A 13,131-nucleotide genomic window follows, 5' to 3' on the forward strand; every position below is an offset into this window, starting at 1 on the left:
AGCCATTACTTAAATGTTTTTTAGCAAACTGGTTTGGTGTTCACCAAAAGGCATGTGGGAGACTCCCCAAACATATGGAAGAAGGTACTCTGGTCAGATGAGACTAAAATTGAGCTTTTTGGCCATCAAGGAAAATGCTTTGTCTGGTGCAAACCCAACACCTCTCATCACCCCGAGAATACCATCCCCAGTGAAGCATGGTGGTGGCAGCATCATGCTGTGGGATGTTTTTCATCGGTAGGGATGGAGAAACTGGTCAGAATTGAAGTAATGATGGATGGCGCTAAATACAGGGACATTCTTGAGGGAAACCTGTTTCAGTCATCCAGGGATTTGTGACTGGGACGGAAGTTCACCTTCCAGCAGTACTATGACCCTAAGCATACTGCTAAAGCAACACTTGAGTGGTTTAAGGGGAAACATTTAAATGTCTGAGAATGGCCTAGTCAAAGCCCAGACCTCAATCCAATTGAGAATCTGTGGTATGACTTAAAGCTATACACCAGCGGAACCCATCCAACTTGAAGGAGCTGGAGCAGTTTTGCTTTGAAAAATGGGCAAAAATCCAAGTGGCTAGATGTGCCAAGCTTATAGAAACATACAATCAATCAATCAATCAAATTTGATTTATATAGCCCTTCGTACATCAGCTGATATCTCCAAGTGCTGTACAGAAACCCAGCCTAAAACCCCAAACAGCAAGCAATGCAGGTGTAGAAGCGCGGTGGCTAGGAAAACTCCCTAGAAAGGCCAAAACCTAGGAAGAAACCTAGAGAGGAACCAGGCTATGTGGGGTGGCCAGTCCTCTTCTGGCTGTGCCGGGTGGAGATTATAACAGAACATGGCCAAGATGTTCAAATGTTCATAAATGACCAGCATGGTCAAATAATAGTAAGGCAGAACAGTTGAAACTGGAGCAGCAGCATGGCCAGGTGGACTGGGGACAGCAAGGAGTCATCATGTCAGGTAGTCCTGGGGGCGTGGTCCTAGGGCTCAGGTCAGTTGAAACTGGAGCAGCAGATATGGCCAGGTGGACTGGGGACAGCAAGGAGCCATCATGTCAGGTAGTCCTGGGGCATGGTCCTAGGGCTCAGGTCCCCGAGAGAGAGAAAGAAAGAAGGAGAGAATTAGAGAACGCACACTTAGATTCACACAGCACACCAAATAGGACAGGAGAAGTACTCCAGATATAACAAACTGACCCTAGCCCCCGACACAAACTACTGCAGCATAAATACTGGAGGCTGAGACAGGAGGGGTCAGGAGACACTGTGGCCCCATCCGAGGACACCCCGGACAGGGCCAAACAGGAAGGATATAACCCCACCCACTTTGCCAAAGCACAGCCCCCACACCACTAGAGGGATATCTTCAACCACCAACTTACCATCCTGAGACAAGGCTGAGTATAGCCCACAAAGATCTCCGCCATGGCACAACCCAAGGGGGGGCGCCAACCCAGACAGGATGACCACAACAGTGAATCAACCCACTCAGGTGACGCACCCCCTGCATGGACGGCATGAGAGAGCCCCAGTAAGCCAGTGACTCAGCCCCTGTAATAGGGTTAGAGGCAGAGAATCCCAGTGGAAAGAGGGGAACTGGCCAGGCAGAGACAGCAAGGGCAGTTCGTTGCTCCAGAGCCTTTCCGTTCACCTTCCCACTCCTGGGCCAGACTACACTCAATCATATGACCCACTGAAGAGATAAGTCTTCAGTAAAGACTTAAAGGTTGAGACCGAGTTTGCGTCTCTGACATGGGTAGGCAGACCGTTCCATAAAAATGGAGCTCTATAGGAGAAAGCCCTGCCTCCAGCTGTTTGCTTAGAAATTCTAGGGACAATTAGGAGGCCTGCGTCTTGTGACTGTAGCGTACGTGTAGGTATGTACGGCAGGACCAAATCAGAGAGATAGGTAGGAGCAAGCCCATGTAATGCTTTATAGGTTAGCAGTAAAACCTTGAAATCAGCCCTTGCTTTGACAGGAAGCCAGTGTAGAGAGGCTAGCACTGGAGTAATATGATCAAATTTTTTGGTTCTAGTCAGGATTCTAGCAGCCGTATTTAGCACTAACTGAAGTTTATTTAGTGCTTTATCCGGGTAGCCGGAAAGTAGAGCATTGCAGTAGTCTAACCTAGAAGTGATAAAAGCATGGATTAATTTTTCTGCATCATTTTTGGACAGAAAGTTTCGGATTTTTGCAATATTACGTAGATGGAAAAAAGCTGTCCTCGAAATGGTCTTGATATGTTCTTCAAAAGAGAGATCAGGGTCCAGAGTAACGCCAAGGTCCTTCACAGTTTTATTTGAGACGACTGTACAACCATTAAGATTAATTGTCAGATTCAACAGAAGATCTCTTTGTTTCTTGGGACCTAGAACAAGCATCTCTGTTTTGTCCGAGTTTAATAGTAGAAAGTTTGCAGCCATCCACTTCCTTATGTCTGAAACACATGCTTCTAGCGAGGGCAATTTTGGGGCTTCACCATGTTTCATTGAAATGTACAGCTGTGTGTCATCCGCATAGCAGTGAAAGTTAACATTATGTTTTCGAATAACATCTCCAAGAGGTAAAATGTATAGTGAAAACAATAGTGGTCCTAAAACAGAACCTTGAGGAACATCGAAATTTACAGTTGATTTGTCAGAGGACAAACCATTCACAGAGACAAACTGATATCTTTCCGACAGATAAGATCTAAACCAGGCCAGAACATGTCCGTGTAGACCAATTTGGGTTTCCAATCTCTCCAAAAGAATGTGGTGATCGATGGTATCAAAAGCAGCACTAAGGTCTAGGAGCACGAGGACAGATGCAGAGCCTCGGTCCGATGCCATTAAAATGTCATTTACCACCTTCACAAGTGCCGTCTCAGTGCTATGATGGGGTCTAAAACCAGACTGAAGCATTTCGTATACATTGTTTGTCTTCAGGAAGGCAGTGAGTTGCTGCGCAACAGCCTTTTCTAAAATTTTTGAGAGGAATGGAAGATTCGATATAGGCCGATAGTTTTTTATATTTTCTGGGTCAAGGTTTGGCTTTTTCAAGAGAGGCTTTATTACTGTCACTTTTAGTGAGTTTGGTACACATCCAGTGGATAGAGAGTCGTTTATTATGTTCAACATAGGAGGGCCAAGTACAGGAAGCAGCTCTTTCAGTAGTTTAGTTGGAATAGGGTCCAGTATGCAGCTTGAAGGTTTAGAGGCCATGATTATTTTCATCATTGTGTCAAGAGATATAGTACTAAAACACTTGAGCGTCTCTCTTGATCCTAGGTCCTGGCAGAGTTGTGCAGACTCAGGACAACTGAGGTTTGGAGGAATACGCAGGTTTAAAGAGGAGTCCGTAATTTGCTTTCTAATAATCATAATCTTTTCCTCAAAGAAGTTCATGAATTTATTACTGCTAAAGTGAAAGTCATCCTCTCTTGGGGAATGCTGCTTTTTAGTTAGCTTTGCGACAGTATCAAAAAGGAATTTCGGATTGTTCTTATTTTCCTCAATTAAGTCAGAAAAATAGGATGATCGAGCAGCAGTAAGGGCTCTTCGGTACTGCACGGTACTGTCTTTCCAAGCTAGTCGGAAGACTTCCAGTTTGGTGTGGCGCCATTTCCGTTCCAATTTTCTGGAAGCCTGCTTCAGAGCTCGGGTATTTTCTGTGTACCAGGGAGCTAGTTTCTTATGAGAAATGTTTTTAGTTTTGAGGGGTGCAACTGCATCTAGGGTATTGCGCAAGGTTAAATAGAGATCCTCAGTTAGGTGGTTAACTGATTTTTGTCCTCTGGCGTCCTTGGGTAGGCAGAGGGAGTCTGGAAGGGCATCAAGGAATCTTTGTGTTGTCTGTGAATTTATAGCACAACTTTTGATGGTCCTTGGTTGGGGTCTGAGCAGATTATTTGTTGCAATTGCAAACGTAATAAAATGGCAAGAGACTTGCAGCTATAATTGCTGCAAAAGTTGGCTCTACAAAGTATTGCCTTTGTGGGGGTGAATAGTCATGCACGCTCAAGTTTACTGTTTTTTTTGTCTTATTTATTGTTTGTTTCACAATAAAAAAATATTTTGCATCATCAAAATGATACAACCCCCCCCCCAAATCTATTTTAATTCCAGGTTGTAAGGCAACAAAGTAGGGGGGCGAATACTTTCGCAAGCCACTGTTGCCAGTAATGGATGCACCCTCACACACTCTCTCACAAACACACATACACAAACACACATAATCTGTGAAGGTTTCATGCCCATGGAGGCATACACACACACACACACACACACACACACACATATATTTATGCTTGCACACACACAAACCCAATGAAAGTGCCAGGTCTGGAGAGGCCCTGCATATAGCCAGTAATGGATGTACCCTCACACACACCTCGGTACAGTAAGGTACAGTTCTAGCTCTGGCTTCACTTTGCTCTCAAATATGTCTGCTATGTTCAACAACACACAGCTGACCTGATTTCCTATCCTCTTCTCAGCAGAGAGAGAGAGAGAGGAGGAGGAGAGATGGAAAGAAAGAATGATTTGACAGGAGCAAGGATCGAAGTTGAAAAGAGTGTGTGTGTGTCGGCCCGTCTGTCTCTTCTTTCCAACCACCCTGTGAGAGAGGCGTTTGGTTTATTTTCTCTCCCCAGCGTGGTGAGATGATGCCAAGAGGGAGAGCGAGTTCTCTTCTCAGTTCAGAGGAAGGTGAGGCGAGGAGGCTTGGACTAGTTTAGGAGACAGCAAGAATAAACCTGCTTTCTGCCTCTTTATAAATATTTACTGTATGACTCCTCTCGAAGCAGCTAGCTGGAGGTAAATTCCGGCTTTATGAAAGAGACAGAAAGAGGCAAGTGGAGGGTTAAAGAGCAAGAGAGAGAACGAGAGAAAGAACTGGAGAGTGAGAGAAAAGAGAGGCCATAGGTTTTGAATTCTGCTGTGTGAGCTGGTGCCAACCTGTGTGAAAAGAGGAACTAGAGGGACAGAATATTGAGAGAAGACAAAATAACACAACCTGCACAAATAACACACCTGCACACACTTGCACCTGCATATTTAACCTTTGACATAACATAACTACATTTGTTGGGGGCAAAAACAGGAGCAAGTGATCAGTGTGTGTGTGAGTGCTTGTATGAATGCTACAAAATATATTAGATGGAAATGTGTGACATTGACCTAAAAGGGGGGGACTTTTTTGAGAAAGGGAGGGAGGGGGACAGCAGAGAAAGAGAGAAAGTGGGGAACAGTTTTGGAGACTGATCTGACTGGTGGTCTGTCAACACTTCACAGTGAACTTCTCACTATGTCCTTCTAGCCAACCAAACCACATCAGAATGTCCTAGCCCGACTAAACCACATCAGAATGTCCTAGCCCTACCAAACCACATCAGAATGTCCTAGCCCGACCAAACCACATCAGAATGTCCTAGCCCGACCAAACCACATCAGGATGTCCTAGCCCGACTAAACCACATCAGAATGTCCTAGCCCTACCAAACCACATCAGAATGTCCTAGCCCGACCAAACCACATCAGGATGTCCTAGCCCGACTAAACCACATCAGAATGTCCTAGCCCTACTAAACCACATCAGAATGTCCTAGCCCGACCAAACCACATCAGAATGTCCTAGGCCGACCAAACCACATCAGGATGTCCTAGCCCGACTAAACCACATCAGAATGTCCTAGCCCTACCAAACCACATCAGAATGTCCTAGCCCGACCAAACCACATCAGAATGTCCTAGGCCGACCAAACCACATCAGAATGTCCTAGGCCGACCAAACCACATCAGAATGTCCTAGGCCGACCAAACCACATCAGAATGTCCTAGCCCGACCAAACCACATCAGAATGTCCTGGCCCAACCAAACCACATCAGAATGTCCTAGCCCAACCAAACCACATCAGAATGTCCTTCTATGCTTCATATGCTATTGTATGACTAATTAAAACGTATGATATTATACGTCCTCAAGGTATTATGATATGGAACGACCGCAATTCCATTCATGATGTAACCTAATGTAACATATCATACTAAATTAAGTGTCACAGATTTACATACTGAATAATATGAATTGTTTGAGACCACATTGCATTTTCCCATGCCAAGTCTAGACAAACTGTACTGAAGAGCTTTGTTGTTGAGGTTGGGATGACTCAGTACAGTAAAGTGTCAAAGAAAGTGTTGGTGCAGCATGTTTATCACTTGACCATTAAGCCAAGATGATACAGCAATATATTGCAATCCTTAACATGAAGCTCTCCTAATCCATCTCAGAATCATTATTGTGAGCACATTTGTAGCTTAATTTGACCACTCTTTTGTTGTTGAGAATTTTCCTGCACCGCAGGAAATGCAGATCAGCTTTGTGATTTACATAAATTCCCTGAAAACCTACACTAACACACGGTTGGTTATATATCAGTATTGAACTTTTCATGTAGTCTACTTTTGGCCAGCCAATAGCCTAACCACTGATCAAGCAACATTATGCACTAAACATTCCAATCCTGTTGCTGCAGGATTATTTTGCTGTGACACTATAGGTCAAATTAAGATCGTACACCTGTAGCTGTGTTATGAGTCTTCCAATGCAAACTCCCCTTGGTGGGTGTGAGAGTTAATGTGGAGTTAATGTGTTAATGTGGAGACAGACAGAGAGAGTGGAACCTGCTGAGGCTGCTGAGTGGAGGACAGCTCATAATGATGTCTGGAACGGAGCCAATTAAATGGTTATCAAACACATGTATTTTATACCATTCTACCGATTCCGCTCCAGCCATTTAACACGAGCCCGTCCTCCCCAATTAAGATGCCACCAACTTCCTGTGATAGACACTACCTCCCCTCCTTGCCTTCTCTTACATGCCAAAAGACCACCCATTCTATTGGCCACCTCACTTACTGTCCAACTACCCTCCCTCCCTCTCTTTCTGTTCAGACTCAGCTATTCTTTCCTCTCTTCCCACTCTGTTAAGAATACACAGTCCTCCTCTTTGATCCATCTATAAGATGCCTCTGGAATGGAACAAATATTGACTCCATCTGACCCAGACAAATCCCTCCCTCCTTCCCTTTCCAGCTCTTTCAATTCAATTCAAGGGGCTTTATTGGCATGGGAAACATAACATTGCCAAAGCAAGTGAAGTAGATAATATACAAAGTGAAATTAACAGTTAACATTACACTCACAGAAGTCACTCTCTCAATTCAATTCAAGGGGCTTTATTGGCATGGGAAACATATGTTTACATTTCAAGTGAATATCAAGTGAACTGGATAAACAAAAGTGAAATAAACAACCAAAAGTGAACAGTAAATATTCCAAAAGAATAAAGACATTTCAAATATAATATTATGTCTGTATACAGTGTTGTAATGATGTGCAAATAGTTAAAGTACAAAAGGGAAAATAAATACGGGTTGTATTTACAATGGTGTTTGTTCTTCACTGGTTGCCCTTTTCTTGTGGCAACAGGTCACAAATCTTGCTGCTGTGATGGCACACTATGGAAATTTATCAAAATTGGATTTGTTTTCAAATTCTTTGTGGGTCTGTGTAATCTGAGGGAAATATGCGTCCCTAATATGGTCATACATTTGGCAGGAGGTCAGGAAGTGCAGCTCAGTTTCCACCTCATTTTGTGGCCAGTCTGCACATAGCCTGCTTTCTCTTGATAGCCAGGTTTGCCTATGGCGACCATTCTCAATAGCAAGGCTATGTTCACTGAGTCCGTACATAGTCAAAGCTTTCCTTAAGGTTGGGGCAGTCACAGTGGTCAGGTATTCTGCCACTGTGTACTCTCTGTTTAGGACCAAATAGCATTCTAGTTTGCTCAGTTTTTTTAATTCTTTCCAAAGTGTCAAGTGATTTATCTTTTTGTTTTCTCATGATTTGGTTGGGTCTAATTGTGTTGCTGTCCTGGGGCACTGTGGGGTCTGTTTGTGTTTGTGAACAGAGCCCCAGGACCAGCTTGTTTAGGGGACTCTTCGCCAGGTTTATCGCTCTGTAGGTGATGGCTTTGTTATGGAAGGTTTGGGAATGGTTGGTTGTAGAATTTAACGGCTATTTTCTGGATTTTGATCATGAACAGGTATCGGCCTAATTCTGCTCTGCATACATTATTTTGTGTTTTATGTGGTACACTGAGGATATTTTTTCAGAATTTTACATGCAGTCTCAAATTGGTGTTTTTCCCATTTTGTGAAATCTTGGTTGGTGAGCGGACCCCAGACCTCACAACCATAAAGGGCAATGGGTTCTCTAACTGATTCAATAATTTTTTGCCAGTTCCTATGGTATATCAAATTTGATCCTCCTTTTGATGGCATAGAAGGCTCTATCTCTCTCTCTCTCTCTGTCATTCATTATTTCTCTACTCCCTCTTTGTCACTGTCTCCCCCTCTTTACACCTTTCTGCCTCCACCCTCTAACGTTGAGCCCCCGTTCTCTCTCTAATTCATTACCCCTTCTCTGTGTGTGTAGTATAGTATTAGGTCAGCCTTAAATGATATTGTTTATGAAGCTACTGAGGCATTTTGATAGTCTTAGGATATGAGGATACACAGTGTATCCCCATAATACATCCTCTGTAAGGAAACTCATCATATCTGGTTCTGTTTACTAAACCCCTCTTCACTCTTCCTCTCTCTATCCCCCTCATCGTTTTATATCTCTCTCTTTCATTCTCTCTCTCTCTCTCTCTCTCTCTCTCTCTCTCTCTCTCTCTCTCTCTCTCCTCTCAACACAACTCAATTCAACTCAAAGGGCTTTATTGACTTGGGAAACATGTTTACATTGCCAAAGCAAGTGAAATAGATAATTAACAAAAGTGAAATAAAGACTAAAAAATGTACAGTAAACATTACACTCACAAAAGTTCCAAAGGAATAGAGACATTTCAAATGTCTCTCTTGCCCTCTCTCTCTCCTGTTCCCAGAAAGCCTCATTAAACTTAGCACTCTGACAATGAAAGGGTCAAGGGTATGTGGCAAGAGTAATAATGCCTGAGGTGTGTAAGTCGCTCTGGATAAGAGCGTCTGCTAAATGACTTAAATGTAAATGTAAATGTAGTGTCTATGTGTGTGGGTTGGTGTGTGAGGTTGCAAAGGGGTGCAGAGGTAGTTAGGGTGAGGGGGTTATTGTTCCCCTGGGGTGGAACTGCCCCGGATCACAGTGCTATTACTCACTACAGCCACCCGAGACAAATAACAGATCTACAGTTATATACCACACACACACACGCTCTTGTGTGATATGGTGATTGCTTGCTAATCAGGGCTGTGTGGTTGGCCGTGCATGTCCAACAGGTCCCACACTCTGGTTACTGCCTCTGAGATACAGGAAGAGGGATGGAGAGAAATAGAGAAGAGAGAATAATCAAGAGGAATATAGAAAAGTGTGTGGATAAAGGGTCAGGAGGGTCAAGAGAGAGAGCGAGAACAAGACAGAAAGGGAGAGGGATGGAGAAGGGCACACAGCACTGGAGAGATTACCATGGTGACCACAAAAACACAACCTGTTGTTACTCTTTGATAATGGATCAGTTCTGTTGAGTATCAATACGACAGCAGGTCTTTCACACACTCTCTAATACAGTGTAGTTAGTTACAGTATAGGCTACATCCTGTGATACTGTGTGTGTTTATCCTCATCATTTCATACAACAGAATGTTAGTGTGACAGATGTAATCATAAGCCGTGCAGTGTTTGATGTAGCTAATCACCATCTCTGTATTTCTGCTGGCCAAGAAAAGCACACTGTCCTCTGAGACCAGTAGCTCTGTGTTAGATCAGACATACCCATACACACATCCCCCCTCTCGCTCTCTCTCTCCCACCCTTCTTTCTCTCTCCCACCCTTCCCTCTTCCCCTCTAGTGTTTAACTCATAAACCTGTGGCAAACGCAGCCGGAAGCAGTGACAATTCACTCAGGCCAGTCTTATCGGTGTTTGCAGACAACAAATAATGCCACTAAACTTACTGCCGCGCCAGTTCCAGTTATGCTTTTGACCCGAAAATCATCGCCTCTGCTCCTCAACCGCTCCCCAACCACTCTCTCTCTGATGTGGTATCGCCCGCGCTGCGCTTTGGGTCCACTTGTGTTATCGCCCCTCCAGATTTGGAACGCAACGCGGCCAATTGCTTCCCTCGGGAACGCTCGCGCGCTGTACCATGTCACTTCTATTCCCGATTAAACCGGTTATAAAAACGGGTTGGGACCGATGCATGCCAATAACAAACACATCAGAACTAAAACATCCACAAAGACGGACATTTCAGAAGTTAATAACAATAAACTATGTGGGTGTGTCTGTTTGGTCCGTCGACTATTCTCATAAGATATTTGCATGATTGATACAGTTCTGTGGAAGGATTCAGCCCCCCTAGTTCCAATAGACCTACGTTTCATAGTCGATGTTGTAAAACAGTAGTCTTGAATTGTTTTTATTTCATTTATTGGCTCTAAAACAATAAGGGGGTTGCGTGCGCGCCACGGGGTGCTACTGTCAGCGCTGCCAACTCTGAGCTCCTTGAGCAGTTGTCAACAATGAGTTGATGATTATTAGTGATCAGAACAAGTCTGTACAATAGAACATTCTTATATAGGGTTGTTGTACAACTCAGAAAGCGGCTCTCAATTACTCAATTATAGATTAGTCAGAGTGGTGCCCGCGTGTGTGATATGGAAGGAGAGAGAGACAGAGAGAGAGGGTTGTGTAATCTGTCCATTTTGTATCGCTCTTTTCCCCCTTCAGGACCCCCGGCTGCCAGACGTCACACCAGTTTAAAACAAGGACAAGAAAAGTTGTCGGGTGAACGAGAAAAAAAAACTCTGAAACCCTTCCCTGATCCAAATCCAGGGAGGAGTGAGTGAGTGTGACAGAACGAGGGGGATCAAGAGAGAGAGAGAGCGAGCACGCGAAGGAACCTCTCTCACAACCACACAGAAGACAGTGGTTGGTCTGACTATCGCCGAAAGGAACTGATAATAACTCACCCCGGGAGTCAACAAAAACACATATACGGTGGTCAGAAAGTCGTTACCGGAGGGGAAATACTTCAGGGCGAGGCCACCGAGAGAATGCGTCTCAGGTTTCTGTACAGGTAAATTGGGGGACTCTACTGACCGATAACCTGCTCCACGCTTTATGTGTGCGAAATGATTCTAACCAAATGTTATTTCAGTGGCGATGTAGCCTACAGTAAGTGTAGTAGTGTACAGTAAGTATATGTTATCTATACGCATTTAAAACTGTTGAAAGGCCAACTGTTGTGAATAAAGATCCTGTGTGTGCTATAGCATATAGGTGAAGCGTACACGCGCATGTGTTGCGTTGCATGGGCACGATATGTAGAACGAATTTTCCTCGGGCTGGGGTTGAGGTTAAAACTCACTGTGTCTGGGCAGATTTTGTCACAGTTCCCACTCTCTCTCCTTGTACACCTTCACTCGCTCTCCGTTTTTATTCTACAATGTGCCACTGTAAAGATAAACGTGGACGCGGGTAGGGGGTCGTTAGTTCAGGCTGAGCGGATCTGTTGTGTCAGGCTGTGCGGGACCTTTGTCTGTGGTTTTGGGATAATTGTTTAGTCTAGTGTGGGCCTGGGGACTGTGGGGAGGGTTTCAGTTGGAGGGGACACGGCGGCGGTACACACATTGGAGAAACTGCACTAGTCACAGCGGTCACATGTGGCCTGCGGATTTGTGATTGCGGTGATGTTATGGGATTGTGGTGTGTCTTCACAGTTCCCACAATAATTGTGTTGGTGCATCTCAAATGATCTACTTTAGCCCAGTGCGCATGCGTCCTCAGTTTGTAGCTATATAAACCCACTTTAAAGGAACCTATAATCATGTGGCCAATATAAACCAAAGCCAGAGGCCCCACTCTCCAAGTCTCAAACTATTCAAACAAGTGTACATGATGATTTGGGATTGCGAGTGATTGCGTTTGGATGTGGGCTTGTGTGTTTAAAAGCCGCAGGGTGTGGACAGGTGGGAGGAAAAACACGGCTGATGTTTGGACGCATTAGTTTGTTTGCACCTTCTCGGCGCGGTCAGATTGATTGTGATGTATGCCGCTGAACCGCTGCTGAACCGCCAGGTCAAAGAAACAGTTATTCCTGAATTCACACGCGGCGCCGGGAAAAAACGACGCATGGTGTGCACCTCTAACATAGCAAGGTCTGGAACATTCGACAGAGTGTCAACTGAACTGCTGAGAGTTAGTTTTACAGTATGTCCTATAATGAAAGAAAACACATTATGCACGGTGCTTTTACTCATGATAGAACGTTTATTAAACAGCTACTAGACAGGCTCTGGACTGTTAGGGAAAGAGAAGTATGTGTTGACTATTAAATGATATAGTTTATGAAGCTACTGAGGCGTTTTGACAGTCTTAGGATATGAGGATACACAGTGTATCCCCATAATACATCCTCTGTAAGGAAACTCATCATATCTGGTTCTGTTTACTAAACCCCTCTTCACTCTTCCTCTCTCTATCCCCCTCATCGTTTTATATCCTCTCTCTCTCTTCCTTACCCTTCTCTCAGGGTTTATGTGCTGTGGGGTTTTGTGGCAGTCACATCCTCGCTGACCAAGGCTGAGAAGAAAAAGGTGAGCAGTGGTTTTACCATAGTGATGGTGATTTGAAGCGATTAGTGTCTGTAATCGTAGTTTAGGGTTCTGTGGATCAGCCCATGAAAGCCTGCAGTGAGTGGTGCACCATCTCACTGTGTGACCAGTGGTCAGTTCTGGCGCCGGGTCAGTGGTCGTGAGTCAGTAGTGGTCTCGGCTCTGTGTCAGCTGTGTTTTTGTGATGTCACTCATTACCCAAGTCCCCTGGTGGCGGAGTGGTCCCCTGACACAGAGACAGAGACAGGTGTGGCCGTTATTTGACCTATTGTAGCCCTGGACATGCTCAGAAATAGACACACACACACACACACACACACACACACACACACACACACACACACACACACACACACACACACACACACACACACACACACACACACACACACACACACACACACAGCTCTGAGTTATGAAATGAGAAACAGATCCACAGAGGAACACATCAAAGCCTTGGCTGTTACACATGCAAACACAGTGCACT

General features: G+C 44.5%; 1 protein-coding gene across 2 annotated transcripts in view; it reads left to right on the forward strand.

Moving 5' to 3' along the window:
- Positions 1-10,936: 10,936 nt before the first annotated feature.
- The window catches only part of LOC127915293 (ADAMTS-like protein 4), a 131,850-nt gene continuing 129,655 nt past the window's right edge, over positions 10,937-13,131 (forward strand). For both annotated transcript variants that reach the window (XM_052495132.1, XM_052495133.1), the window contains exons 1-2: positions 10,937-11,107; positions 12,563-12,626. In XM_052495132.1, the coding sequence (XP_052351092.1) occupies positions 11,085-11,107; positions 12,563-12,626 (87 nt within the window). In that variant the 5' untranslated portion in view covers positions 10,937-11,084. The remainder of the gene's footprint in view (positions 11,108-12,562; positions 12,627-13,131) is intronic.

Source organism: Oncorhynchus keta, chromosome 34 (genome assembly GCF_023373465.1).
Source record: "Oncorhynchus keta strain PuntledgeMale-10-30-2019 chromosome 34, Oket_V2, whole genome shotgun sequence".
Taxonomy (NCBI): Eukaryota; Metazoa; Chordata; class Actinopteri; order Salmoniformes; family Salmonidae; genus Oncorhynchus; species Oncorhynchus keta.